Raw genomic sequence first — 26,404 nt, 5'->3', positions numbered from 1 at the left:
GCCCGGACGCGCCAAGGAGTCGCGCCTGCTCTGCTCGGCGCCGCCGGGGGGTGGGAGGGGTGGGAGGGGTGGGTCGGCGGCCTGGGCGGCCGCTGTGTGGGGCCACGTGGAGCAGAGGGGGGGGGCTTTCCGCACGTGACCCCTCCGGGCTCAGTTGCCGGCCGCTCGCTCGCTCGCCTGCCTGCCCCGTCGCCGCCGCCGCCGCCGCCGCTATGACCGTCAGCGCGCTCCGCTCGGCGGGCGGCCCCCGGCTGCAGCTGCCCTGCCTGGCCAAGGTGCGGGGGGCGGGGAGGGGCCTGGGGGAGGGAATGCTGCCCCCCCCCCTGCTGCCGGGTCCTGCCTTGACGGTGCGTCTGTGTTGTCGGGGCGCAGCTGGAGCGGGCGGTGCTGGCCATGCAGGACCCGGACATGGGCGTCAAGCTGCGCCACCAGCGCCTCCTCATCACCGCCATCCCGCACGCCATGACCGGTGAGCCGGACCGGGCCGGGGAGGGGGGATGTCAGGGGGGTCGAGGGGGCGCCGCCTCCCGGCCTAACGCGGCCGCTCTGCCCGCAGGGAGCGACGTGGTCGAGTGGCTGGCGCAGAAGTTCGGCGTCGCCGAGGAGGGTCAGTCTGGCGCGGAGAGGGCGGCTAGATGACCCCTGGAGGACCCTTCCAGCTCGGGCCGGCGGCTGCGGAGAGGTCAGTCGTCGCATGGGGTCTCTCTCTCTCTCTCTCTCTCTCTCTCCCTCCCCCTGCTCCTCCTGCTGCTGCAGAGGCCCTGCACCTGGGCAACCTGATTGTGAGGCACGGCTACATCTACCCTCTGAAGGATCCGCGCAGCCTTCTCTTGCGGGCGGATGAAACGCCGTACAGGTTCCAGGTAGGCCCAGGTACCCCGGCGGCCCCCTGAGCCTCCATTGCCACTTTCTGATGCCTGGAGAGAAGAGATTGGGCCTGGGTCACCCCCCAGCAAGAGGGCAACCCGGGCTGCACCCCCCACCCCCCTTCTTGACTTGCTCCCTTTCTCCCCAGACTCCATATTTCTGGATGAGCACCAAGTGGCCGGCCACAGAACTGGACTATGGTGAGCAAGGCCAGGGCTCCTCCCATGTGCAGTCCATGCAGGGGTGGGGTGGGGTAGGGCACCTGCCTTGGTCCTGCAGCCGGAGGGCTCTCTGTCTGGCATCAAACTTCCTCCCTTCCCCTTCCCCCCCCCCCAATGCAGCAATCTACCTGGCGAAGAAGAACATCCGCAAGCAAGGGGACCTGATTGAGCATGAGAAGGTGAGCAATGGAGGGGCCACCCCTGCCCTCCGCTGCCCTCCCCTGGCTCAGCCCCTTTGTCCCCTCCTGCAGGAAGACTACAGCCAGCTGCACAAGAGGATCAACCACGCGTGGGACTTTGTGGTCATGCAGGCACGAGAGCAGCTCCGGTGAGTCCTCCTGGGCACCCCAGGGCCTCGCGGGCTATGGGGCAAGTGGGGAGGCGGAGGCCCTGGTTCTCCTTCCCTCTCTGCCACCAGAGCGGCCAAGCAGCGCCGGAGAGGGGACCGCATTGTGATCGAGTGCCAGGAGCAGTCCTACTGGCTCGTGAACAGACCTCAGGTAGGTGGGCGGGTGGATGGGGGGGGTACAGCCTGGCTGCCCCAGGGGTCCTGCTATGGCACAAGGAGGAGCAGCAGCAGCATCTCACCCTTTGTTCTGCTTCCCACACCTCTAAACCAGGTAGAGGCAGGGGCCGGGGGCTCAGCAGCTACCTTTTGGGGCCCCCAGGGCTGATGCCTCCCAAGCAGGCGCCCTTCCCCGCTGGCTCCTGCAAGCCCTGGACCTCCTTGCGAAGGGGAAGTGAAGGAGTGGCATGTCTTGTGGGTAGGGGGAATGGAAAGGAGGTCTTCAGCGGGCTCTGCTGTGTCCCCTGCAGCCCGGGTCCTTGGATGTGATGGAGCAGGGGCCAGAAGAAAGGAACTGCCACGGCCGCAGAGTGCACCTGGTAAGGACAGCAGGGTGGGGACGGGGACAGGAGAGGTCTGGGGAGGGAGGCCTGATTCAGCCCCCCAGAGACTCTCCTGGGGGACTGGGAGGGCTGGAGGAGGGGGTGCAGCCTGGCTTAAGTGGTTGAGGCTGGCCTGGAAGTCTGCCTCTTTTCCTCCTGGGGAGCCCCCTGCTAAAGCAGGTTCTGCCAGCCCCCGGGGGCCCTCTTTGCTGGCCCTGCAGTGGAAGGAGTCCAAGGGCTGGACCCTGCCTCAGCACCATGTCTGCTGTGGGTCCTGCTCTCCTCCCTGAGCTTTGGGGGCTGGGGGGGGGACTTGGCCCCATCTGGCTCTCTTCTGCCATTGCCCACCCCCCCCCCCACATATTCCCGCCCTGACCTCATGCGGCTCTCATGCTCTTCTCTCTTTCCCCCTCTGTCCACGTAAGCCACTGACATGGCCACCAATGCAAGGTGGTTCTGGAGGCTTGCGGGGGTGGGGGGACACGAGCCAGGGCTTGTTCCTTGATGGGGGCCGGGGGGGGGGTCGGACCAGGTGCGGCTGCTGAGCTCTTTTTTTCCTGTCCCAGGTGAAGAACGCCGACTATTACAAGCAGGAGGTGGGTGTGAGTGGAGCCCCCCTCCCACCCCATGGCTACAGCTTCTCTCAGACTGGGCCAGTGGGGAGGGCTGGAATCCGGTCCACCTTCCCCAGGGGAGGGCAAGGGGGCAGCTGGGGCTCCAGGGAAGTGCGCTCCCCTTGGACGGCTGCAAGGGGCTCCAACTCCCCCCCCCTTGCCCCCTTTTCCTTTGGGTGCAGATCCGCTTCCATCGTGCAGCCATGAGCCGGACCAGAGTCAAATCGTCCATCTGCTTGGAAGGGTGAGTGAGCGTGAAGGGAGAGGGGTGCAACAACCCCCAGCCTACTGCTCCCGCTCTGGGGCCAGCCCTCTATGCTGGGCTGCATTGGGGACGGGTGCCCATCACTCGCCTGGCTTCTGCCTCTCTTTGCAGATACATCAAGTTCAATGATCAGTACATGCCCCATGACCCCATTATGTCTGGCTGCCTCCCCAGCAACCCCTGGATCACAGATGACACCACGTATTGGGCCATGAATGCCCCCCAGTAAGTGCTGGGTCCCCAAGGGTGGCTGTGAGTGTGCGTGGAGGGGAGAAGCCGGAGCCTCCTGGCAAAAAAGGTGACTTCTTGCTCCAGAATGGCTGGACTGCATCTTTCTTTCTTCCTTTCTTCCTTTCTTCCCTCCCTCCCTCCCTCCCTGGCCTGCAGGGTCTCAGTGCCCACCAAACTGCGGGTGGAGCGCTGGAGTTTCAGCTTCCGGGAACTGCTGAGCGACATCCTGGGCCGGACGCAGCTCTTGGAGTTCCTCCAGAAGGAGTTCAGTGGTGAGGGGAGGGGAATGGGGGGGGGGGTTCCTTGGCCTAGGGCTGAGCAGCAGCTGGGGGGTGGCACCTTCCCTCTGCGCATTGCCCAACGGGGTGGGGTGGAAGAGGAGGAGCTGCAGGCCACAGAGCTTGCATAGGGCTCCGTGCAGAGGAGCATTCAGGACGCCACTCCCTGACTCTTCTCCCCCCCCCCCCCCCCGCCCAGCTGAGAACCTGAGTTTCTGGGAGGCTTGTGAGGCCCTGCGCCATGGAGAGCAAGCACACATTGCTGAGATGGTGGATTCCATTTACCAGTGAGTGTCTCCCCTTCCCCTGGGTGCTGGAGCAGGAGGTGGTGTCCTGGTGGTCTTGGAGGAGGTCTTGATTTTGGCAAGTCTTCCTTTGCTGGCCAGGCCCTGTGTCTGCCCTGCCAGGTTGACCAGCAAACAGACTTTTGCTTCAGCACCTGGCCTCCACCCCCTGGGGCCCAGGGCCCAGAAGCCCCCACATAGGTGCCTCTCCCCCTTCCCCACCTTCCAGGCAGTTCCTGGCACCCAGCGCCACCCGGTGGGTGAATATCGACAGCAAGACCATGGAGCACACTTTGCAGGGCATCAGGAAGCCTCACCGCTATGTGATGGACGATGCCCAAATGCACATCTACATGCTCATGAAAAAGGTGCCTCCCCCCTGAACTGCCCTGGGGGAGGGGAGGGGAGGGAGCATCCTTCTACCCGGTCCCCTCTCTGGGTGAAAGGGCACCTGGATGTGGGGCAGGACAGAGGCTTCGACTGACTGACTGCCCGTCCCCCCCTCCCCTCCCCTCCCCTCCCCGCTAGGACTCCTACCCACGCTTCCTGAAGTCCGAGGCCTACAAGAGCCTGCTGGCTGAGGCCCTCATCCCCCCAGAGACCAAGAAGCGGTGAGGGAGCCAAGAAGGAGCAGGGCGTGGCGCTCTCCTCGGGGGTGGGGGGGGGGGTGCCAGCGGCTGGCTGGCTGGCTGGCTGACTGGGGGGCAAGCAAGGGTCTTTCCCCTGCTGGGGCTTCAGCCTCCCTCTTGTTCTCCCTTGGCCAGAGTGTTCCCGTTCATGCGCAAGCCACGCCACGCCAGCCCCAGCCCGGCCCTCCTGCCTCCCGGGGACTACGAGCCAAGGGCGGAAGAGAGAAGCAAGGCCACCTTGGAGCCTCCCCTGATGTGAGGCAGACCTGGCCTGCAGCCGGGCCAGCCTCATGCCCTCCCCCAATAACACCCTCTGGAAGAAGCCTTGGGCAGACTTGGGCAGATGGGATGGACTCCGGAGGCAGATACCCCTCCCCTTCCTCTTAGCCTTCTCATGGGAAGAGCACGGAGCTGTCATTCCCCCCAGCAAAATGCCCCCCCTCTAAATGGGCAATAAACCCACCCTGGGAAGTGAATGGAGGTGAACCTCGTGTTGCATCTGTCTTCTTTCCTTCTGGAGAGGGCTACTGCTGCTTCCCTGTGATGGGCGAAGCAGGAGCCCACCTTTCCCTTCATGGGGGCCGTAGGTGAGTGACGGACAAACTCTACCCCCCTGCCCGAGGAGAAATTTTGGGCTGGAGGATGAAATGAGACCCACAGCTCCCCTCACCCCCCCGCTCCAGGACGTCCAGCAGCAAAAGCACAATGGGGGTGTTTAGTCTACAGCATTCCTCCCCCTTCCTGCTGAGGCTCTCGTTCCCCTCCCAAGCTCAGGGGATTCTTAACCCCCCCCCACACACAACTTTTAAAAATAATGACAGCCGTTTGATCCTCCAGCCCAGCTGCTGTTGGAAAGGGGTGTGCCAGCGAAGCGGCCGGCAGTCTCCCTTAATCCGTGTGTGTGGAGGGGGGGGGTGATCGCTCCCTGGCCTCCTGAAGTATGCATAATGAAGGCCTGGTGGAAGGGGGAGGGAGGCCTGGGAGAGCATCCTGGAGGTCCAGGTGTGTGTGTTGGTGGGGGGGGGGCCTGTACACTGGCCTCCTTTGGGAAATTGCCTGCATCCCCCTCTCTGCTTCCCCCGCTCCTGGGTCTGGCTGTGCCCGGGAGTACCGTGGCTAACGGGGTTTCCCAGGGCTGTGTTTAAGAGGCTTAGCGACTGTGGTGCCTCTGCAGGGAGCTGGCAGATGGTGCCTGACCTTGAGGGTGGGCAGGGGGCTCTCCACATACCACTGAAGAGGACGTGTCTGTGACGCAGCCTCTTCCCTGCAGCAGCTGCCCCTTCCCTGTCAGGCGTACAGCTCCCCCGCCACCCTCCTCTGCAAGGGAGGGAGCTGCTACTGCTCCACGCAGCACTTTCAGATCTGCTGCCAGTGCGATCCCAGGGTGGAAGGGGTCTTAACTGACTCCCCTTCCCCCCCCCCGACCCATGCTCCAGGAATAGGGGAGAGGGGGGCCTGCTGCCCACCAGCAACCTCTGGGCAGCAACACGGGTTGTCCCCAGCAGAGGCCCTAGCTTGCCTGCCCGGAGCAAGAGAGCAATCATCATGGTCCAGGCTGCCCCACTCCCACGAGGATCTCTCTCTCTCTCTCTCTCTTTCTCTCTCCTGATGCTGTAGGGAAACTGAGGGTTGGACTGGGGCAAGTGGGTTTTGGGGGATGGAGTGCTCATGGCTGCGGCCCCCTCCCTCCCTCCCTCCCTCCCTCCCTCAGGCAGCAGATGGCTCAGTCTCTGGGCCAGGAGATTCTCTTGTACTCCAGCCATGAGGCTGAACCACTGCATGTATCCCCTCCACCTCTAATCTAAACTGCTGCTGTGATACCAAGAGCTTCTTTCTGGGGGCACCTTCTCAGGCAGGGGCGGGATCCCAGGGGAGGGGCTCATCCCCAGGCCCCCACCCTCCTAGAGCTGTTTGGCCGCAAGCACTCTCTAGGAAGGAGAGGAATGGGAAGGCGACTGTAAGCCGCTTTGAGCCTCCTTCGGGTAGGGAAAAGCGGCATATAAGAACCAACTCTTCTTCTTCTTCTTCTATTTGACACCCAAAATGGGGCAGACTCAAGCCCCGACCCATCCTTCCCTGCCCAGGCTTCCCTTGTCCCAGGTGCTCCTAAGAGCCTTAGTGGATCAAACCAGCCAGTGGATGGGCCCAGCCAGTCCAGAACATGCATGCATCACACAGCAGCCAACCACTTCCTCTGGAGGGCCAGTCACCGGGCCCAGAGCGCCATGCACGTTCCTCTCCTGAGACACAGACACAGGCTTCCTGCCACTGGGGTCACAATGAGAGGTTTATTGAAACCAGAAGAACTGTCAGACCAGCCGAGGCAGGGAAGGTACCAGAGAGAGAGAGAGAGGAATTAATACGTTAACGGTCTATGACCCAAGGCTGCACCAATCGAGGCCAAACCCAGGAAAAGTTCCTTAGCTGTTGAAGAAGAGAGAGTCACGTGTGCCACAGCTGAGGGAGAGGATGAAACCCGGAAGAACTTGACCCTTTTGGCAGCTCGGCCCAATCAGAGGGGAGGCCCTGGCTGCTCCTCCCTGCCCAGAGTCTTCCGCCTGGTTTCAGGGTCTGGAGGCCAAGTCCACCTTCAAGGGAGGGTCGATATGAGGCATTCCTGGCCCAGGACTCCCCAGTCAGATGGGTAGGCAGAGCCTCCGGCAGAGAAGGGCAGGGAGCACGTGTGGACTGCCGCAGCAAGATCTTCCTCTGATGCTTCTAGTGCCAGCCCTGCAGGGGATCCCCCCCTGCTCCCCCCAGGAAAGTGCAGCCAGGCTCTGCATCAGGGTAGGACAACACTGCAGTCTCCACCATGGTCATTTTCCCTGTGGCTGCTTTAGAAACGCCCTGCTTGGATGTGAGGCCTTGGGGCGTGCTCACCAGGGGCTGCGGTATCTCATTCGGAGGAAGCGGTCCCGGATGTTCTGTTCGGTGTCCTGGGCGAGCTGGTTCAGCCAGATCACGTGACCGCCAGCCATGTCCTCCTTCAGCTTCCGTTTGGACAGCACCACCAGTCCAGGGCTGCTGCTGTGCTCAGGTCCTGTCAGGAGCACGTAGCAGGCATGGCGGCTCCGCTCAAAGAGCACCGCTGGAAATCCGAGTGAAGCGCATGAGTTTCGGCACTGCCCAGCTTGGGGAGGGGAGGGGAGGGGGAAAGCAAGGGCGGGCGGGCGGGTGGATGGGCATGCTTACCCTTGAAGGCCAGAATGACTTCTGTGCTGTTGTTCATCCACAGGAGCACATTAAGGAAGGAGGGGTGGAACATGTAGAGGTTCTGGGAGGCCCCTTCTGACCCCTGCAGAGAAAGATGAAGAAGGGTGGCCTTGGGCCCCAAAGGGAGGCCAGCAGCTAAAGGCCAGAGCAAAGCCAACACTTCTCTCAAACCTCTTTTATGCATTTCCCTACAATGTACTTTTGGGTTTCATTTTACACTGAGGATTTGCCTGTACAGAAGTTTGCATCATTCTGTTCCCATAAATGAACAAACGTTGGTTTCTAATACCCTCTTCCCCTGAACATACATGTTCACTGCAATCATTTTTTGACTACATCTATCATGCTTCTGGTAGTTCATAATATTCTTTCCTCTAAAGCCAAAACACAGTTGGGGAAGGACGTCTGCCAAAAGGAGATGAGTGGGGGGACCAGAATTCCCCGCAACCTCAAAGAGTGGTGCTGCTATGTACGCTCCCCCTGCCCTCCCTCCCCCAGGCACTGCAAGAAAAGAACCCCTGGCAGGGCAGGCTGGCCCAGAACACACTCACGGTTTCATTCTGGCCTGGCTGGTAGTTGCCCCAGAAGAGGAAGAGGGACCGGTGGTCGGCGGTGGGCAGCGTGGCCGGGCCAGGAGTCCCCACTCCCGAGAGAAGCTCCAGCTCCCATTTCAGGTCTCCAGATCTACCCTCCACAATCAAGATCTACGAAACAGAAGGAGCGCCTCAGGCCCCAGCCAGGCACGGGATGCTGCAGGGCAAAGGAGGCCACAGGAGGCCCCAGACAGAAGTGCCAAGATTCCTCCCTCAGCATCTGGCCTGCAGTATGGCCACCTGGATCCTAGCGACGACCCCAACTCCACAAACCTTCTTTCTGTTGGGTGCAGCTGTGCCTTCAACAACAATATCAACCTCATCAGGTGCAAAGGATCCAAGCACTGGCTCCCTGCGAGAGGGACAAAAGGAGCGGAGGGTTCGTTTTCTGATAACGTCCCTCACCAAAGAGTCCCCAGCAAGCTCACCTGTCATGGATTTTAAAAATGGTGCAATGCCAGGAAGCAAAGAGCAGGACTCGAATAGGGAGGGAAGTCAGCAGAGGGGTCCCTCCAACCTTGACCTCTGTATCATGTTGGCCCTCCTGAGGAACTGCCGAGACAGGATGCTGGGCTAGATTCACCCTTCCTGGTCTGACCCAGCAAGGATCTGCTGATGTTCAAAACAGTGGGCCTTCCTTTGCCTCCTGACCCATCCACCCCATTCTCCATTGCAAGGGGATTTGCTTGATGAGTGGATACGAACACATTACAGTGTAGACCTCTAAAGAAAGACCTGCCTGATGCCACCCTCCCTCCCTCCTTGCAGGACCGGCATTACCTCTGGATGGGGGGCATTCCATCTCTGGCCCACATGGAGCCTAGGCGTTGTCCATCTAGCAGCTCCAGAGTGGCCGATCTCACAATCAAAATGTCCGTCCCTGACCTTCCTGGCACCTTCATCAAGTAGTGGATTTCTCCAGAGCTGGAGGGTAGAGAGAAGCAACAGACATTGGCCAGCCTTCCATTATACCTGTGACTGTGCAGACCCCCATGAAAGTGAACACAGGCTGCCTTCCACAGGTGCAAGGGGCTTTTGGTGCTCCACTGCACTCATGTAGTCATTGGGGGCATCCTCCCCAGTAACTGCCTGGGGAGCATTGTCACTAAGACATGAGTCAGGCAGGGGCGTTCCCAGCCAAAGGCTGCCTGCCCCCCCGTCTACCCCCCTCATCAATAACTGGCCTTCAAGCCCTTCTCCCCGCCTCTGCCACAAGCCCTGCTTCATCCTGCTCTTCGGTACGCTTGTTGCTGTCAGGCTTTCAGGGCAGGGGCTGTAGAAGGCCGGTGTGTGTGTGTGTGTGTGTTTGTGTGTACCTGAGCACGGGCACGTGATGTGTGGCCTCATCGATGACCGTATACCACTGGGGGTCCTCCTTGAGGCTGGTCCCTCCATGGCCCTCAGACCCAGCGACCAGGGTGTAGAGCTGCTTCAAGGAGTAGCCATACAATGCGTTTGCTGAGCCAAGGGAAAGGTGGAAGAATGAGCCATCCACTCGTCACGAGAGGCTGGGCCCCTGCCAGGCACCCTCCAATGGCTTCCCAGCTGACCGCTCAGCCCCCTGCATCCTTTCCACAGCAGCAAAATGTGGGCTTCCCAACTCACCTGTGTAGAAAAGCACATAGTGGGCACCTGTCTTGGTGACCTGCATGAGGTGGCCCCGCCTCCCTGGCAGATGCAGCCTTCCGCTGGATCCAATCTCCTTGCCCGACACTCCAGAGTAGAAGCCACACTGGACCTGCAGAGGACACGCACGTATACATTAATGTTTATATATATGCTGGTGCTTTTTGCTTTTGCCACCATGGAGACCACAAGTTGGCAGAGAGAGGTTTTGACTAAACAGTCCATCAGTGACTGCAGGAATTCACCGAGGCACCAAAAAGGCTTCCCTTCTTCCACCTGCCTTTGACCAGAACTGGGCAACTTGCACGTTCAGGGCCCAGCAAGGTCCAAGCCAATGTCCTGGCCTGCAGCTCACTGGCTGACCTCTCTGTAGCTCCAGCAAGCCTCACCTCCTCTCCTGCGGCAGCAAAGGCCAAGAGATCTGGCACACGATCCCCATCGATATCCGGGATCATCAGCAAGGGAGTGAGCATCGTAGAATTTGTTCCCAGGTGGGGTGTCACTCTCCATAATGTCTTGCCTGCCGGGGCAATGGAGAAAGCGACACCAGTTCGGAACATGCCTGTGATGGAGGAAGGGAGCTCTCTTCTGAGGGTGGCAGGGGCTCAAAGGTTAACTCCACCCATAGCACATTGGGGCTGTCATAATGGATGGACAACTCTGCAACTCCCTTAGCTGCTGCATCAAGCACCTTCTAGGGCCCCAGTGGCTGCACTTCTGGAACCCCTTGGCTGGACAGGGGTGTTTTTGTGCTTTCGGCTTTGCTTATCGGGACGGGCAGGATGGCAATGACAGAGTCAGGCATTACGATATCAGCCTGCCCATAAAACAAGCTCTAATCCTGACAGTAGGAGAAAAATAACGACTGGATCTACCAGTCACATCCAGATCATCTCTGGTGTGGGCTGCCACTTTGTAGGGATATCTGCTGAGCTGGTGGCCCAAAAGAACCGGCTTCCCCCCCCCCCCAGTGAGGTGGAGGATTTTTCAAAGAAGTGGAAGAGCCCCTCATGGGTCTGGAGAGATCCTGGCCCCTTCTGTTGGGACAGACATTGGTGCTTCTTTCCCGCCTACCTGTCTCTAAGTCAAGGGCAGCCAGAGAGGCTGGGTTCCCGAGGATGAGGCAGCCTTGGGAATCACCATAGTCGAAGGAGCAGTCCATGAAGTGGAGGTTTTCAGCCACAGGCACCTCCCAGAGCGTGCTGCCGTTAGTGCCTGAGACGGCTGTGATGAAGGCACAGGGCGACGGGAAGCCTGGGGAAAGAGGAGTGTGCACTCAGCGCCAGTGGCAGCACCCCAAACGTGGCCCTGCCTCTCCCCTCAGCCACACAGTCTCTTTATGGTTTGAATTGTATATTGTCCTCTGGGGGTGGTGCAGATCAGCAAAAAGACAGGTCACTTAAAACAATATACGATACACCGTGATAAAAGTATAAAGGATTACAAATTGCTGGGGGTTCTGGCATGTTGATATTACGCAAAGCAACTGTTTTGCAAGGAGTTAGGAGAACAGCAGGAAAGGACGGGGAGAGGAGATTTTTTGGTCGGCCTCAAGCACAAACCTGGTGGAAGAGCTCTGTCTTACAGGCCCTTAGGGTGTTTATTCCACCAGGCAGGCACCAGGGCTGAGAAGACCCTGGCTTAGGTCAAGACCAAGCATATCTCTTAAGGGCCAAGGATCCTCAAACAGTTGGTGTTCCCTTACCATAGTGCTCTCTGGGGAACATATACAGAAAAGCGGTCCCTCAGATACACAGTGCTCAGCCCGCCTAAGGCCTTAAAGGTTAACACCAAAACCCCAAACTGGATCCAGAACTGGACTGGAAGCTGCATAACAGGTTTTATGTGAGCTCTGCATGATATTTGTTTGAGAACCTGGGCATTTTGAACCAGCTGTAATTTCTAGAGCAGAGTCAAGGGTAGGCCCACAGAGAGTGAGTTAACAAAGTCAAGTCTGGAGGCAACCATTGAATGGATCATGGTGGCTAGATGTTCTGGGGCCAGGTAGGGTACTAGTAGCCTTACCTAGAACAGGTGGAAAAAACCCTGCTGTGCTACCTTCATGACCTGAACCTCCATTATTAAGGAGTCATCAAAGATCACTCCTAGGTTCCTGGCTGACTGCGCAACTGTGAGCTGTAACCTGACCAGTCTGGGAAGGTGTGCTTCCTGATCTGGCTCTTTCTTCCCCAGCCACAGGACCTCCATCTTGGGATAGTTCAGTTTAATAGTTCAGTCTTGTTTTGGGCCACTTGGTCACTGCTTCCAAACCAATGTGCTCAGAATGTCATCTGGCTGATCATCCATCAGGAGATGGAGACTAGCTGGGCAAGAGGGCACATGAAGATGGGGAGAGAATCGCATCCTGTGGAACTTCAAGAGAATTGGCGGTGGTGTGACTGATTCTCCCTCCAACCTTGAATGAGGGGAAAGGAGGTAAACCCTTGCATCCCCAGAAGAAGCCCCTTTCTTCACACCCCCTCAGCACCGCCCCCCCTTACCTTCTCCAGCGCAGGACCTGTTTGTGCTGCTGTTGTGAATACCATCAGAGGCTTGGAAGGCGAAGAGTATGTCCTGCACTCTGTCCTGGTCCACATCTTTTGCTTCCAGGAATTTGTAGGGGGCTGCAAAGAAAGAGCCAAAGGGTGCGTCACCCAGAGGGCCTCCCTGCCGCTTGTGGGTTGGTTTGTGGGAGGTGCGGTTCGGAGAGCGGCTTCTTGTCCACGACCGGGGTGCGGGAACTGAGAAGGGCAGCAGGGTATCCTGGTCAGCCTCCGGCGGCTAGCTGCGGCTTCGGGGGTGGTGGCGGACCCCCCCCCCTCCCGACTGCCTAGCGACCCCTCCCCTGCCTCACCCACCGGCGGCGGCGGCGGCGGCGGCGGCGAAGGCTCTGCTCCAGGCCCTCTGCGAGACGGGCCGGACCGGGCAGGGGATGACGAAGGAGAAGGCGAAGACCACCGACAGGCACAGGAAGAGCGACAGGAAGAAGGCGCCCGTCCGCCACCGCTGCAGCAGGCGCCCGCCCTTGGCGGCCCCGGCCCGCTCCCCGCCGCCCTTCTTCAGCGGGCGGATCTCGGCCTCCACCTCCCGGCCCCCCTCCTCGCCGCCGCCGCCGCCGCCCCCCTCGCCGCCCTCCTCGCCCATCGCGGGGCCGGGTCAGGCCCGGGAGTCGCGGGAGGGCCGTTCCGCAGGGCGCGCATGCGCTATCGCTCGCCGGGTGAGTCGCGCGGGTGACGTCAGAGGACGCGCGACGGGGGCCAAGATGGCGGCGCTGCGGGTGCGGGGCGCGCGCTGCCTCCTGCGATTGCTCCGCGACGGGCTCGGGGGGGCGGCGGGGCGGCCGGGGAACGGCGGAGCCGCCCGCCCCTTCGGCGCTCCCGCAGGGCCCGCGCGGGGGAGGCCGCGGACGACGCGCCCGCCCGCCCTGCCCTGGCCCGCCGGCCCGCGCCGCTTCAGCACACGGGCGGCCGAGAGCGGCGAGGCCAAGCAGGAGGCGGAGGCCGCGCGGCACACGCTCATCGGGGCCACGGAGAGCGTCCGAGGTCAGCCGCAAGGCAGGCAGGCAGGCAGGGGACGAAGGCGACCCGGCCTCTCCCTCCTCTCCGCCGCCCCGGAGGAAGGGGCTGCCTTGGGGGGTGGTCTCTCTGGCGCTGGTTCCCTCCCCAGCCTCCCTCCAGAGCGGGCCTCTGACCCACCCCCACCCCTCTTTTTGCTCCTCACAGGCGCTGCTGCCAGTTACGAGTTCCAGGCCGAGACCAAGAAGCTGCTGGACATTGTAGCCCGTTCCCTTTACTCAGAGAAGGAGGTAGGCCAGTCCGGGGTGTTTGTGGGGAGTCCCTCTGCCCACCCGAGGAAAATGGATAGTGTGGCCAACATCTTTGTGTGTGTAGAATGCTTTGCTGTTGCTTTCTATTGCCCAATTTGTTCCCCCTTTCAGGTGTTTATTCGGGAGCTGATCTCCAATGGCAGTGATGCCCTGGAGAAGATGCGTCACCAGCTGATTTCTGAAGGGAAAGTCCTGCCAGACCTAGAAATCCATCTCCAGACAGATCCCGAGAGGGGAACACTCATCATCCAGGTCTCACTGCAGAAGTAGCGGGCTGGGGATTCTTATTTTCCTGTGATGATTGTGGCCACTTTTCCTCAGAGCTTTCTTCCACCCCACACTCTTCTGCCAGAAAAAGTGGTTCAGCTGTCACATAAAGGTCACACATTTGGGTAACATTGTGGGGTTTGCCTAGGCCTTTTTTGTGTCCCTCTCTTTATATGGGTGAAATCTGCTTGTTTTTCATTTAGGGATGCTGAGCATAATCAGCTCTCATCGTGGGTTCCTGAAGTGGCAGGGAGTTAATAGGGCAGACTTTCTCCAGGGAGAACTGGCAGACATTTTATGAGCTGTTCTCCATCGCTTGCCTTTAGGGCAGTGGTCCCCAACCCCCGGTCCATGGATCAGTTGGTACTGGGCCGCGGCTCCTCCTCCTCCCTGACTGCTGCCTCTGGAGTGCCCTGCCACTCTGCCGCCTTCTCACCTTTGGTGCTGTCCGGCGGCTGCCATGGCTGGGTCGCCCCCTCAGCATAGCACTGCGCAGCTGCTGCTGGGTGGTGGGAAGTCAGGGGCACCAGCAGGAAAGCAAGTGGAGCAGGGGATCAGGCAGCAGTGCCTACGTGCCTTGGCAAAAGACTACCCCCTCCCCCCCCGGGCCTCAGTGAAATTGTCAAGCGTTGACCAGTCCCCAGTGCTTCTCATGGCAATGGTGTTGAGGGGCGTCCTTGGGTGTGCTGTGTTATAGCACGGTCACATCCCTGTACAGCTGAGCTCACATGATACCCACACTGATGACTCCCATGAATAATAATAGTAAGAACAACATTGTTTTTTTCGTAGCCCACTCTTCCGAATGCTCGGGGCGTGGGGGGAGATCAGTAAAATTAGCATGCAGTTTAAGCCTTTGAAACTATCGACATACATAGTCAATTCCTCTAAAAGACGCAGACAGGGGGGATGATCTTCTAATTTCTTCTCCTTCTCCAACAGCGAGGCTAGCTGTTCAGTGTGTGTTAGTGTGGGCCTCGACCATAAGCCTGGAGGAATATGGCTTGCACGGGAAGGAGCCCTGTAGAAACTCCTGCTAGGAGCCAAGGGAAATCTTTTGTTTGCAGCTCTGCTTTGCACTGCTCTTTCTCTAGCACCTTTCACACAACTAAGTTGCAAGTATTTCACAGATTTGGTTCTCCTGCAGAAGATAATTCCTCCCCACCTTCCCCACTCCACTAAAATTAACTTTGTCTGTGATTTGTTTGCAGGACACAGGCATTGGGATGACTCAAGAGGAGCTTATTTCTAATCTTGGCACCATCGCAAGGTCAGGCTCCAAGGTAAAAGGGGAGGGGGAGGAGGCTGTTTGGGGCTTCTGAAGATTAGCAGAGCCCTCTGGGGTGGGCTTTTCCAGCAGCCTTCATAGGCCTTGGCAGCAGTGGCTGCTGTTGTACAGAGAGTCTCAGTCTGCTTTCTGGATAAGGCTGGCTGAACAGACTTTGGGCCATGTCCTGTACTTTTCCCTCTACCCCATCTGCTAGAGAAGCAGTTTGATTGTTCTGGGAAACCTTGGTAGGGTAGGGGAGAGTTGCTGAGAACATGGGGACCAACAGCAGGTATGTCTTTGCTTCCCCAGGCTTTCCTGGAAGTTCTTCAGAACAAGGAGGAGGCCGGCAGTAAGATCATCGGCCAGTTTGGGGTGGGCTTCTACTCTGCCTTTATGGTGGCAGATAAGGTGGAAGTGTTCTCACAGTCCGCACAGCCAGGCGCCCTCGGCTGCTACTGGTGTTCTGATGGGTAAGAGTACGGGGGTGGGGGTGGGTGGGGCAGAGAGCATGCAGGATGTGGCTGGGAGCAGCATCAGCAGGACCTTTCTTAAAACCTGTCCAAAACTGAAGCAACTAACTATTCCCCCGCCTCCCCGCCCCCTGACTTGGTCGACCTGGGGTAAGGCTTGGATTTGTCTGCAGATGTGACCTGTTATCTTTTCCCATTTGCAGCTGAACCAATGGGAAGGGATGGCCAAGCATAAGTCCTTTCGCAGACTGGGACACTGGTCCCACCGGTTCTGTGCTGGGGTGTATATGTCCGGTTTCATGCCATGCATTTTCAGTGCCTGCACTGAGGCCACAGATGTCACGCCACACTCACAGCAATAGAAGGTCATTAGCATGTTATTGAAGGTATCTCTGTGAGCCCCTGTGGCACGAGATTTTTCTCCCCCCCTACACTCGACCTCAAAGGAAACTGACTTGTAACCCTTGCTTCATAACAGCAGTGTTGTTGTTTTTTAAGAGAGAATCTGGAATGGAGGACTTTTGTGCTTGAAGCGTATTTGAAACCATTTGGCTGGGCTAATATAGGAGAATAATTGGTGCAAGATCACTGTTCTCAAATGTAGTGAGTGGGGGCTGGCACATGGTCTGCACAGTAGAAAAGGAAATATAGCTCAGAGAGGGTGACACCAAAAGAGGGCTTGATCCTGAGAATAATTACAGTTGGGGTTTTTGTCCTGGGATGCCCTTAGCTATTCAGGAGGCTCCTGGCCTGCCTCCAGTCTCCAAGTGATGGTAGTCAGGACAAGGGAGGCCATTCCTGGCACCCTCAATGTGGCCTTCTGTTCCCAGTTCAGGAATGTTTGAGATATCAGAAGCCTCTGGAGTCCGAACTGGGACCAAAATAATTCTTCATCTCAAGGAAGATTGCAAGGAGTTTGCTATTGAGGAGCGAGTCCAGTGTGAGTAAGCAGGAGTTTCCTTTTGGGGGAGCAATATCTGATTTTGTAGCACTTGACGGACGGTTGGAGTGGTGGGGGGGGGGGGCTTTGACAGCAAGCCTAATCAGCAGCTGCCCTTGTCTCTTAGACCTGTGGCGCCATTTGTGTGGAACAGGCTGCTCTTCATAACTGTGAGCTCTCAGCCTGCCCCTGCCCCCCTGCTTGACTAGATCCTTCCCTGGCCACTGCATGCCTTAGTTATGTATTATGTATTAAATTTATATACCGCCCCGCCCCCCAGACCAGCCAATACATATCACCAACTGCATCACAGATGGCGGCCTCCATTCTTGTCTCTAATAAAACCCTGGACACCTCAACACTTCTGTTCCCAGGTGTGAATTTGCTCATATTGCTGGGCGATGGTCAGCCCCCAGGGGGGGATATGTTGGGGGACCTGATCGTAATTTCCCCAGCCTTTAGCCTGACCTCAGCCGTAAGCCTGGAACCCAGTAAGCTCTCTCGGGGCTCTCAGCTCTTCTGGGAGCTCATTCCACCAGGCAGAGGCAAGGACTGAAGTGTTTGACTTTTTGTGAAGTTTTAGTGTTGTTCCCTGCACTGACCAACACTGGGTGGGCTAAGAATATATATTTTTAAAATTATTATTACTATATACCCAGAATGGATATAGTGAGGATATGGTGAGGACAAGCAGTGGGCTTGCTCGTTCCTTCTGTGGAAACGGTCATTGAGCAAATTTCTCACTGCCCTCCCCTCTTAGCGGTCATCACCAAATACAGCAACTTCATCAGCTTTCCACTCTACCTCAATGGGAAACGCACCAACGCCATGCAGGTAAGTGGAAGGCCGGGCATCTGTGGGGTTCTGCATGGAAAGTCACTGCATAGGGAGCTTCCCGGTGCTAATCTTGCTCCCGAACAACCCTTCTCCCGTCGAAATGCAGGAGTAATACACCTAACCAACAGGTGCATGTGAAGGGCTTTCCCAGTTGGTAGCTGCTGTATAGAGGCCGGGTGAGTCGCCGGCATCTTGTTGGCCTCTTCTGTCACAGTTTGAGTTCTTGATTGGTGCTGCTGTTCCGAATCAGGTGTTGCACTTACTGGGCTGGCCAGGCTAGGGCTGCCAGTTTCCTCAGAGGATTTTGCACTACTATGCACAAGACAAGAACAGTTGGCCAAAATGTGTCACCCGAGATTTATTCTAATGGAAGCTCTCCTAAGAGGCTCCCTCGGATTCGGCATTAAGAACATTTTGGCTGGTACTGCAGGAACAGTTTCATGAGAATGAGCTGACTGGAAGGAAAAAAAGGGAATTACTTCTGGGTAGACCTGCTTGGACTCTTTCCCTGTTGCATTGCATTAGTCTCTGACTTTGTTTTAAACCAAGTTAATGTTTTTATAAAGTAAAATTTTTAAATTTGTGCATTTAAATCCATTTTGGGGCTTTGATGTGGGTTTTCTTTGCCAGCTGCCTTAGGTAGGCACCTTTGGCTGAGAGCCAGGCATGGGGAGAAGGAAGGCAGGCCTTTTAAGGCCTTCACCCCAGGGCCCTCATCCCCTGCCTACGCAGCAGCTTCTGGTCCTCACGATGCCTGTTTCCATGGCTGTGGGTCCCTTCCGTGCCTCTAATGGGGCTGCCCCAATGATCCTGATTATTAAATTTGAGATTTGGCATCCATGTCTGGGAGGAGGGTGAGGGCAGCTTCCCTGTGGTCCCGTGGCCTCGAATTTGCCTTGTCTCTGTCAGCCGAGAGGGTGGTGGGCTGGCGTCGAGGCCCAATCCTGCTGTGTTTGTGCCAGGCTCTCTGGATGATGGACCCCAAGGACGTTGGAGAAGAGCAGCACAGAGAGTTCTACCGCTTCATTGCCCAGGCCTACGACGAGCCCCGCTACGTTCTCCACTATAAGACTGATGCCCCGCTCAACATCTGCAGCATCTTCTATGTGCCAGAAATGGTGAACAGAGGGGCAGAGCGGGGGGATGGGACAGGGACAGGGACGACTTCCTTCTGGTGCCTTTTTCTCCTCTTTAACCAGTTCAGGCCTCTCTAAAGTTAAAACAATATGTCTGACTCTGAATGGTTGCATAAATCCTGAAGTGTAGCTCAATCAGTCAAACTCGAGACACGCAAGGATCAGCGGAGCAAATGGAGGAATGCATGCCTGGCAGCCCAGGACCCTTCCTTCCTTGAGTCCTGGCAGGTTCAGGGACCTAACTATGTGCACAGTGAAGGTCAGGCCTACAACTTTAGTCACTGCTAGCTCAGTAGGTGCCCCGTCGTAAGAGGCAGCTGCTCCGCATCCAATCCCCTAAAAGGAGCAGAGAGCAGAGAAAATGGCCTTACTCTCTGGGCCTCATCACAAGTTTGGTTCCCCTGGTAAGGCTTGTGGTGGGGGTGGGTGGCCCTCAGTGTTTTGTGGGTGAGCAGATTTTCCTGGACAAGGGTGCAGCCCCCCTCCTCCCCCCCCTCCCCCGACAGTACCGTTCCAGTGGCAAGACAGAAGAGTCCTATCCTTGCAGGAAGCTCACCCTCCCTTCCGCAGCCTCATCGCAGGGAGGAGCAGTCTTCTCAGTGCCCTCCCACTGGAGTTCTCTGCAGTGTAGCCTGCCTGGAGCACTCAGCTGCCTCTCGAGAGCTTCCTGTTTCCCAACCACTGGGAAGGGAGCCTCACGTGCTCCTGTGTTCCAGAGTCCTCTTGGTGTTGTCCGTGTTGCTGCCCAGGCCCTGTTCAGTGATGGTTTTAAGGCTTAGATGAAAAAAGATAGAAGGCAATGCACTTGTTAGGCCTCTTCCTTTCCTGTCTCATGGTGGTTGAATCAGTACAGTGAAGATATCACTTCTTCTGAAGCTAAACTTTTGATTTGGTGCCTGTACTCATTCTGACGGCAAAAAACACCGAAATAATGGCAAAACATTCTTATTGGTAATATATGGGGGCAAGTTAAAAGTAGAGGATAGCTCTGCCCGTGGTCAGTAGTGGTGAAAAGAGAGGATTTGGCCGGTCATTTCAGACTGCCCTACCTGGAATACTGGTGGCTGGCAGGAGGAAGGGTGTCAAAGAAGGGGGGGGGGCACACAGCATCTTCCTGGCTTCACCTGCAGCATTCTTCTCTTTTTTTGACCTGTACAGAAACCCTCTATGCTCGACATCAGCCGAGAGCTGGACTCCAGTGTGGCCCTGTACAGTCGCAAAGTCCTGATCCTGACCAAGGCCACGGACATCTTGCCCAAATGGCTGCGCTTCCTCAAAGGTAGCCAGGCCCAGCCATTAGAAATCTGGGTCAAGGGTGGTTCGTAGGCTCTGTTCTCCTGTCCCTGCAGCTGACCCCCTCCTCTGCAATGCCCTCTTTTCCCATAGGGGTGGTGGACAGCGAGGATGTCCCCTTGAACCTCAGCCGGGAGCTACTTCAGGAGAGCGCCCTCCTCAGGTGAGGATGCTGTTTGTTCCCGGTGTAGTAGTACTTCTCAGGGAGGAGCCATTACTCAGTAATAGAGTTTCCTGCTTGGCCTGCAGAAGGTCCCAGGTTCGATCCCTGACTACTCCAGATGAAAGGACCAGGTAGCAGGAGATGTGAAGGACTGTTTTCTGCCTGGGACCCTGGAAACTGGCTGCCAGTCAGATGGATCTCGATAGATTGTGGGTGTGATCCAGGGTCAGGTAGCTTTGTCTGTCTCTGCAACACTTCTAGTTCACCATTCAGTTAAAAACGTATTAGTTAAAGTAGTTTTCCAGTACATTTCTCACACTCACGTGCGTTTCTTTAGCTCTTCTTTCGCTGCTCCCCTGTGTGGTCCTAGGCTCTTGGCTGGTGGGTCTCTTGGCTGTAACTGGAGCAGTCTTGGAGTGGCCCCCCCCATCATGCATGTTCCTTGTGAGTTCATGCAATCTTTGTCAGCAGATTCTTGGTGCTTGCATACGCTTACTTCCGTCTTTGACAATTAAAGTGGTACAAAAAAGGTAACTGCCTTTCATTAGTGATTAAGAGTTCAGTTGGCATCAACTGGCCTTGCTGTAGAAAAGAGAACAAGGACATAACCCAAATGACACATCTGCATCTGGTGATGAGTTCACCTGCGCTTGTTAATCGCCTCATGCACGCACAATACCTTTATTGGCATAAAGCAGTTTAGCAAAATGAACAGAGATAGTCAGGATACATCAAGCAGTATAAGTTTAAAAACTGAAGATAATAATTCAGCTGTAATAAAGGTGACATTGGCATCCTTATCGCTCAACAAAAATTGGCAGATCAGGTCTTTTGAATGATTTCTCCATTTGGGTATAAGAGGTATAACGTTCCTTCGCTGGACAATAAACAAGGGACAATCTAGTAAGATATGTTGCATGGTGTCAGGGGTGTTTAACTCACAGGGACATAGTCTATTTTCAAAAGGAATCTTGGCAAATCTTCCTTGTAATACTTTGAATGGAAAGGCAAGCAAAAATGCTCTGCGATAAAGGGGATTTGCCAAGTTAAAGAAGTAAGCCGGCATTATCCCATGCTTCACTTGGAGACCAAGAGCACAGGGAGAGCAAATTGCCGGAACAGTAAGATGGACTTTTTGGAATTCCTGATCAAGGAGCCTTTGTTCAATTTGGCACATAATGGAAGATTCATTCAGAGATGTAATTGTAGTCAATGCCAATTTGTTGGAGTGTAGTCAGGATGGTAGAGAACCATTTAAATTTGAAAGAGTCTCTCAATAAACAGGCCAATAGACTATCTGATCGAACCCTAAAATGCAGTTTTAGCCAATATTTGAAGGTAGAAATCCAGGCCTTAGTTTCGAGAAGATTATGGCCGATTTCGTCTCATGCTTAGTGAAGACTTTATCTAGATAGTAATCTCATGATTAAAACGGAAGAGATTTTGAGGAAAATTTTGCTATAAAAATGCATTGCTCTGGTAAGCAGCCTCAGAAGAAGGCCAGGTGAGGTTTCTGAGTGTGTGTAGGTTGGTTTTACTTGATTATCTCTGAAAGCCACGAGACAAGAACCTGAGACCTGATTTGTTTTTGAAGTATCACTTCCAAATTATGATGAAGCAACGTCTGGGATTTTGATTCCTAACATTTGTTTTCCAAGTAACCATAGGGTTGCTTTTCGCATGCCTGTACTTAATATTTTCCATAGTAAAGATTATTTCTTTTTTCACTAAAGGATAAAGTCTGAAGGTTTTCGGTCCAGTTTGCTAGTTTATTTGTTTTTTATGTATTCATCAGTTATTCATCCATTTATATAGCGCCCCTTACTGTGACATCTTGGGGCAGCCTTAGTTCAAGAACAGAACTCAAACCGTTCTTTCCCGCCCCCTGCAACTGGACCGGTGGGCCCCTCAGTCCAGATGCAGCTGCCCTTTTTCAGCGGTGGCTTTTCTTTGGCAGGAAGCTCCGAGAGGTCTTGCAGAGGCGACTGACAAACTTCTTTGTTACCCAGAGCAAGAAGGACCCAAAGAAATACGCCAAGTTCTTTGAGGATTATGGTCTCTTCATCCGTGAGGGAATTGTCACAGTGGCGGAACAAGAAGTCAAGGTGTGCCCAGCCTGGCCACGTGGTGGTGGTGGGGCTGTACTCTGCGTTTGCTGGGCCTTTGCCACTGGGCACCGTGGGAAAAAGGTGTTGAAACAGGTCCGGTTCAGAGCCTGGGCTGGTCTAACACTGTCTCCTTTCCCAGGAGGACATAGCCAAGCTTCTGCGGTATGAGTCCTCAGTCCTGCCTGCTGGCCAGCTGACCAGCCTGGCGGAGTATGCCAGCCGCATGCCAGCTGGCAGCAGGAACATCTACTATCTGTGTGCCCCCAACCGTCATCTGGCTGAAGCTTCTCCATACTATGAGGCCATGAAGAAGAAGGATGCAGAGGTGAGCAGGCCAAACGGGGAGGTGCTTTGTGTGTGCGTGTGTGGGGAGAGTCCAAGAAACACACAGCATGTGCATGCATTTGTGTATGTGAGAGAGAGCTGGCACTTGCAACAAGAAAGTCCCTGCTCTGCGTCATGGATTTGGGGCCATCCCCTGCTGCCTGTCAGGGCCCCTACTGTGGGGTACAGGCCCCACCCTGATAGCTTGCAAGCAGCACTTCATTCTGGAGAACTTTTCCCCTGAGGACTGATGGAGCTTTCCCGGACGAGCTGGGGCCAGGGGGCTTGGCCAGTATTTATTTCATTTATGGTTGGATTTATGCCCCTCACTTCTCCAAAGGCTTGTGACGGTACTTGCACGGAGAGGAGGTGTGAGGACACAGCGCTGGGGATAGCTGGCTTCTTTGGGGGGCTTTTCAGAGGCAAGATTTTCCTCTGTTGGTCCAGGTGCTGTTCTGCTACGAGCAGTTTGACGAACTGACGCTCCTCCACCTGCGGGAGTTTGATAAAAAGAAACTGATATCAGTGGAAACGGATATTGTGGTGGACCACTACAAGGAAGAGAAGTTTGAGGAGAACCATGCAGGTATGCTCCAAGGCTGCCCGAGAGCTTCTGGCTGAGCCATGGAAACGGCTTTTGGGCAGACTGCCGGCTGAGGTGCTGGAGCCTCAGCGTGGGCTTGCCCCGAGAGCAGTTAAGAGAGGTGCTCAAAGAAGCAAAGAGGGTAGACTTCCTTCTTGCACAAAGCGTCCTGGACCCTCCTGTTTGACCTCCAAAAATAGAGTCTTCCTGACACTGGGCTAGGCAGTCTCTGAAAACAGGGGAGAGGCCACCAACACCAGATGGGTGATACGGCTGGAAATATTGAAGGTGTGAAGAAAACTCGGTTTTCCATGTCACGTACTGTCCTGTCAAACCTAAGCTAGTGTACTGCTTTGACAGCATGAAGTGCATCATTTTGAACTTAAGATTTGACATATTTGTGAAAGTTTAGTTATAATTTTCCAAATGCAGATCTACAAGCTGATGTATCCTATGCTAATTTGTGATATCTGGTTTTAGTGAGGTCTGTTCTCTATTAACTGTTCAGAGGTTTCCTCTGAGTTTAAGATTTGTTCATGTATGCCCAGTTTGTCTTTAAAAACATTTCACTCATTCTAAAAGAGAAGATCTCCCCCTCCAGTATTCCCCAAATTTCTCTATTTTCCATCAGAAAAACTTGAAAGGTTGCCTTGAGACACTGGTTTCCCACAATTATTTCTCCCCCCACAACTCCTCCAGAGCCTTCACATTTCTGAACAAAACCCAAGTATTATTTATTATTATTATTATTATTATTATTATTATTATTATTATTATTATTATTATTATTATTATTATTATTATTATTATTTTGTTTAGACCGCCCTTCTCCAAATAGGTCTCAGGTTTACAACATAAACAGTTAAAATACAATAAAATCCCCATAAAAACATCAATTAACATCAACAACAAGTCACATATAACATATAAGCGGCGGTGGTCACAATTCTGATAGTAATTACCAGACTTCCCCCCAAGTTCAGCCTGGTGGGGAGAATAATATTCAGAAGAGGGTTGCACCAATACAATAGATCTAACAATGATCTATATGTTAGAGATTTCAATATTGGATTTTGTAGCTTAAGCTCTCTTCCTTTTGAGACAATCATGTGTTTCTGTGTTTCCCTCCTTCTCTTGCAGCAGAACACCTGAGTTCACAGGACGTGGAGGGTCTCCTGGCCTGGATGAGGAATGCTCTGGGGTCACGGGTGACTGCTATCAAGGCAAGAGGAAGTGTGCTGGGGAGAGTGGAAGTTGGGCATTATGAGCAATGGATAATGGCAGGATGTTTGCTGACAATGGGGAGGGGTAAGGTCTGCTCACATCAACCCCCCCAAAGTGTTTATTACCATGTATAATTGAAATGTCTATGTGAATTTAAGATGGAAGAGGCCATCCAGGCCATTTAGTCCAGCCCTCTGCTCAATGCAGTGCTATCTTGCTTTGACACCTTCGGGCTCCTGTTGCAGCCGTGAAGGGAGGCTCCATAAGGGTCAACCCCCCCTCCTTCTCAACAAATGTAGTCCTTCTTGTCTTCATGGAGAAAAACCAAGCATGGCACACTGCTTGCAGGTGACTGGATATGGGCCTGGAGTATACATTGTTGTATTCCAAATAATTCCTTCACTCTAGAATCTTTATCTCTAAGGTCAAGTTGTAGGGTGATCTCCAGGCAAAGAGCCATGGGGCAAGCCCTGCGGACACGGTGAGGAAGCGGAGAGCATGGTGTTGAACAGGACTCTCCCCTAGCTTCAGAGCAGAGGCAGCCTTTGCAAAGTAGTGCAGTTGGTTAAAGAGGTTACTTGAAAAGGAAATGGCATCATCTTTCCATGTGGCTTTTCTTCAGGTGACACCACGGCTGGACACGCACCCAGCCATGATCACTGTGCTGGAGATGGGTGCTGCCCGCCACTTCCTGCGCATGCAACAGTTGGCAAAGACCAGCGAAGAGCGTGCCCAGATCCTGCAGCCAACACTGGAGATAAATACGGGGTAAAAATGGCAGAGGAGCTAAGCCTTCGCGGCTGGGAACCCAACCTCATCCACCCCGTCTTCCATCTGTCGGAACAAGACTTGCAAGTGACCAGGCTTGCAGGAGGGAGGAGAAGACTAAGCAGTTCCTTCTCACCCTATCTCTTCCAGGCACCCTCTGATCAAGAAACTCAGCCAGCTACGGACCACCTACCCGGATCTGGCCCAGATGCTGCTTGACCAGGTGAGGTGCAGCAGAGCAAGCTAAGGTCTGAACAGTCCACTTGGCAGAGTTGAGTGGTTGTGTCACGGTGCTTTCAGGTGCACAGAAGATGGTGCCTACATAGGTTGGGGGGGCAGCCCTGTGGCACATTAAGCTGAGGGTCTGCAGCTGCTGCTCAGGGCTCAGTGGTTGTTCATCCTCATGTGCCATGGTCCCAGCCAGGTACACAGTCCTCCCTCCCTAAGAGAAAGAATCTTCCAGTGACTTTCTGTAGGTGTGGCCAGAAGAGGGTAGGGGCTCCCATAGAGAGCACTAGTTGGTCCCTTTGAGATGGCTTCCCTAATGGCTCCCGCCACCTAGTCTCCTTACAGATGCCACTCAGAGCAGCCCTTAGCCTGACCATGCATTGAACCCTTTCTCTCCCTTGGCTGCAGATCTATGACAATGCAATGATAGCTGCGGGATTGAATGATGATCCCAGGCCCATTGTGAATCGACTGAACACCCTCCTCACTAAAGCCCTGGAGAAGTTCTGAGTGACCATGGGAGAAGCAGCACTGTCTGAGGACATACCTGCATCTTCATGTGATACTGGGAAATCCAACTTATACTCAGGAAATGGGGAGCTGACTGCTGGTATCCTGTTTCTGGTGCTCCCATCATTCCCCCTGTGCTGAAAATGGGGACTTCCTTACAAGCAAGCAACCAACCAGCTGGAGAGAAGCGGGCTTGGCCCCTAACAGTTGCTGAGTTAGGGTCTCTGAGGGAGGGAGGGCTTGTTTGGGGTGCGTGTTTCTTTCTTTGGGGTTCTGTGCATGAGCACCAGCCCTCCAGCACTCATTGTTATTATTATTATTATATTTAATAAAGTCCTTAATTTCAGTTCTGAGATCTCAATTTTCCTTGACTTAAGAGAAAACTAGAACCTGCTTTTCATCCACGGAGCAGGTCTCAGCCACGGCCCGGCCTTTCAGTGGGCCTCGTGCCAGCCCCAGTGGCATTGTTGTGGCTTCAGAGTCCCAGGAAAGGCAGCCTGAGGGTGGGTGCCGCCAAGGGGGGAAAGGGCCGACTCCGAGGGCTGCTATGCCCGCAGGGCCTCATGGGAGGTCAGAGGGCCAAAGATAGCGCCCCACTCCCTGGAGCCAGGGCCTCCGAATCACCCCAGGGGGCCCCTATATGGAGGACCCTCCTAGGAAGGAGCAACACCCCCACCCCAGGACCCCCCCCCAGGACCCTGAGCTCGACTGGGGAGGGAGGGAGGGGCAAGAGGGCTGGCACTGCCCC

At 55.3% G+C, this 26,404-nt stretch overlaps 3 protein-coding genes across 9 annotated transcripts; 2 read left to right on the top strand and 1 right to left on the bottom strand.

Annotated features, from left to right (window-relative positions):
- The first annotated feature begins 77 nt into the window (after positions 1–77).
- Positions 78–4,763, top strand: RGS11 (regulator of G protein signaling 11). Of its 4 annotated transcripts, XM_077316272.1 has the most exons (17): positions 81–275; positions 373–469; positions 557–607; positions 757–863; positions 1,016–1,067; positions 1,209–1,267; positions 1,340–1,416; positions 1,507–1,588; positions 1,905–1,973; positions 2,543–2,572; positions 2,773–2,834; positions 2,967–3,080; positions 3,243–3,358; positions 3,564–3,651; positions 3,878–4,016; positions 4,177–4,259; positions 4,413–4,763. In XM_077316272.1, the coding sequence occupies exons 1-17, from the start codon at positions 213–215 to the stop codon at positions 4,534–4,536; spliced, it is 1,413 nt and encodes a 470-aa protein (XP_077172387.1). In that variant the 5' UTR covers positions 81–212; the 3' UTR covers positions 4,537–4,763. The 4 variants fall into 4 exon arrangements, with proteins under 4 accessions (XP_077172386.1, XP_077172387.1, XP_077172388.1 ...); XM_077316271.1 differs by having other exon boundaries at positions 78–275; positions 1,209–1,416; XM_077316274.1 differs by lacking the exons at positions 373–469; positions 757–863 and having other exon boundaries at positions 88–275; positions 557–682.
- A 1,783-nt stretch (positions 4,764–6,546) lies between these two features.
- Positions 6,547–12,853, bottom strand: FAM234A (family with sequence similarity 234 member A). 2 transcript variants are annotated; one of them, XM_077317181.1, is made up of 11 exons: positions 12,568–12,853; positions 12,211–12,333; positions 10,784–10,963; positions 10,099–10,229; positions 9,689–9,821; positions 9,400–9,541; positions 8,864–9,007; positions 8,357–8,435; positions 8,042–8,194; positions 7,470–7,572; positions 6,547–7,365 (listed from the first exon to the last, which is right to left on the bottom strand). In XM_077317181.1, the coding sequence occupies exons 1-11, from the start codon at positions 12,851–12,853 to the stop codon at positions 7,154–7,156; spliced, it is 1,686 nt and encodes a 561-aa protein (XP_077173296.1). In that variant the 3' UTR covers positions 6,547–7,153. The 2 variants fall into 2 exon arrangements, with proteins under 2 accessions (XP_077173296.1, XP_077173298.1); XM_077317183.1 differs by having other exon boundaries at positions 12,211–12,334; positions 12,575–12,853.
- Positions 12,808–26,002, top strand: TRAP1 (TNF receptor associated protein 1). Of its 3 annotated transcripts, none has more exons than XM_077317180.1 (17): positions 12,808–12,926; positions 13,432–13,514; positions 13,647–13,787; positions 15,014–15,085; positions 15,382–15,542; positions 16,373–16,482; positions 17,243–17,316; positions 18,282–18,437; positions 19,614–19,734; positions 19,842–19,911; positions 21,869–22,016; positions 22,159–22,344; positions 22,791–22,929; positions 24,067–24,149; positions 24,773–24,918; positions 25,069–25,141; positions 25,555–26,002. In XM_077317180.1, exons 1-17 carry the CDS (start codon positions 12,908–12,910, stop codon positions 25,654–25,656), a joined length of 1,884 nt encoding a protein of 627 aa, XP_077173295.1. In that variant the 5' UTR covers positions 12,808–12,907; the 3' UTR covers positions 25,657–26,002. The 3 variants fall into 3 exon arrangements, with proteins under 3 accessions (XP_077173295.1, XP_077173294.1, XP_077173293.1); XM_077317179.1 differs by lacking the exon at positions 12,808–12,926 and adding an exon at positions 12,961–13,251 and having other exon boundaries at positions 24,070–24,149; XM_077317178.1 differs by lacking the exon at positions 12,808–12,926 and adding an exon at positions 12,961–13,251.
- The last annotated feature ends 402 nt before the right edge of the window (positions 26,003–26,404 follow it).

This window comes from Paroedura picta, chromosome 17, assembly GCF_049243985.1.
Source record: "Paroedura picta isolate Pp20150507F chromosome 17, Ppicta_v3.0, whole genome shotgun sequence".
Taxonomy (NCBI): Eukaryota; Metazoa; Chordata; class Lepidosauria; order Squamata; family Gekkonidae; genus Paroedura; species Paroedura picta.
Note: the sequence above shows the minus strand (reverse complement) of the source record. Positions and strands in the feature narration are given on the sequence as shown.

Excerpts from the sequence above, each read along its gene's own strand:
- RGS11 (XM_077316271.1), top strand. The coding sequence starts at position 213 with ATGACCGTCAGCGCGCTCCGCTCGGCGGGCGGCCCCCGGCTGCAGCTG. Across the intron at positions 276-372 it reads AGCTGCCCTGCCTGGCCAAG|CTGGAGCGGGCGGTGCTGGC; the intron begins GTGCGGGGGGCG and ends GTCGGGGCGCAG. Across the intron at positions 864-1,015 it reads AAACGCCGTACAGGTTCCAG|ACTCCATATTTCTGGATGAG; the intron begins GTAGGCCCAGGT and ends CTTTCTCCCCAG.
- FAM234A (XM_077317181.1), bottom strand. The coding sequence starts at position 12,853 with ATGGGCGAGGAGGGCGGCGAGGGGGGCGGCGGCGGCGGCGGCGAGGAG. Across the intron at positions 8,436-8,863 it reads GGAATGCCCCCCATCCAGAG|GGAGCCAGTGCTTGGATCCT; the intron begins GTAATGCCGGTC and ends TCCCTCTCGCAG. Across the intron at positions 7,366-7,469 it reads AGTCATTCTGGCCTTCAAGG|CGGTGCTCTTTGAGCGGAGC; the intron begins GTAAGCATGCCC and ends TCGGATTTCCAG.
- TRAP1 (XM_077317178.1), top strand. The coding sequence starts at position 12,972 with ATGGCGGCGCTGCGGGTGCGGGGCGCGCGCTGCCTCCTGCGATTGCTC. Across the intron at positions 17,317-18,281 it reads AACGCACCAACGCCATGCAG|GCTCTCTGGATGATGGACCC; the intron begins GTAAGTGGAAGG and ends TGTTTGTGCCAG. Across the intron at positions 24,919-25,068 it reads ACACTGGAGATAAATACGGG|GCACCCTCTGATCAAGAAAC; the intron begins GTAAAAATGGCA and ends TATCTCTTCCAG.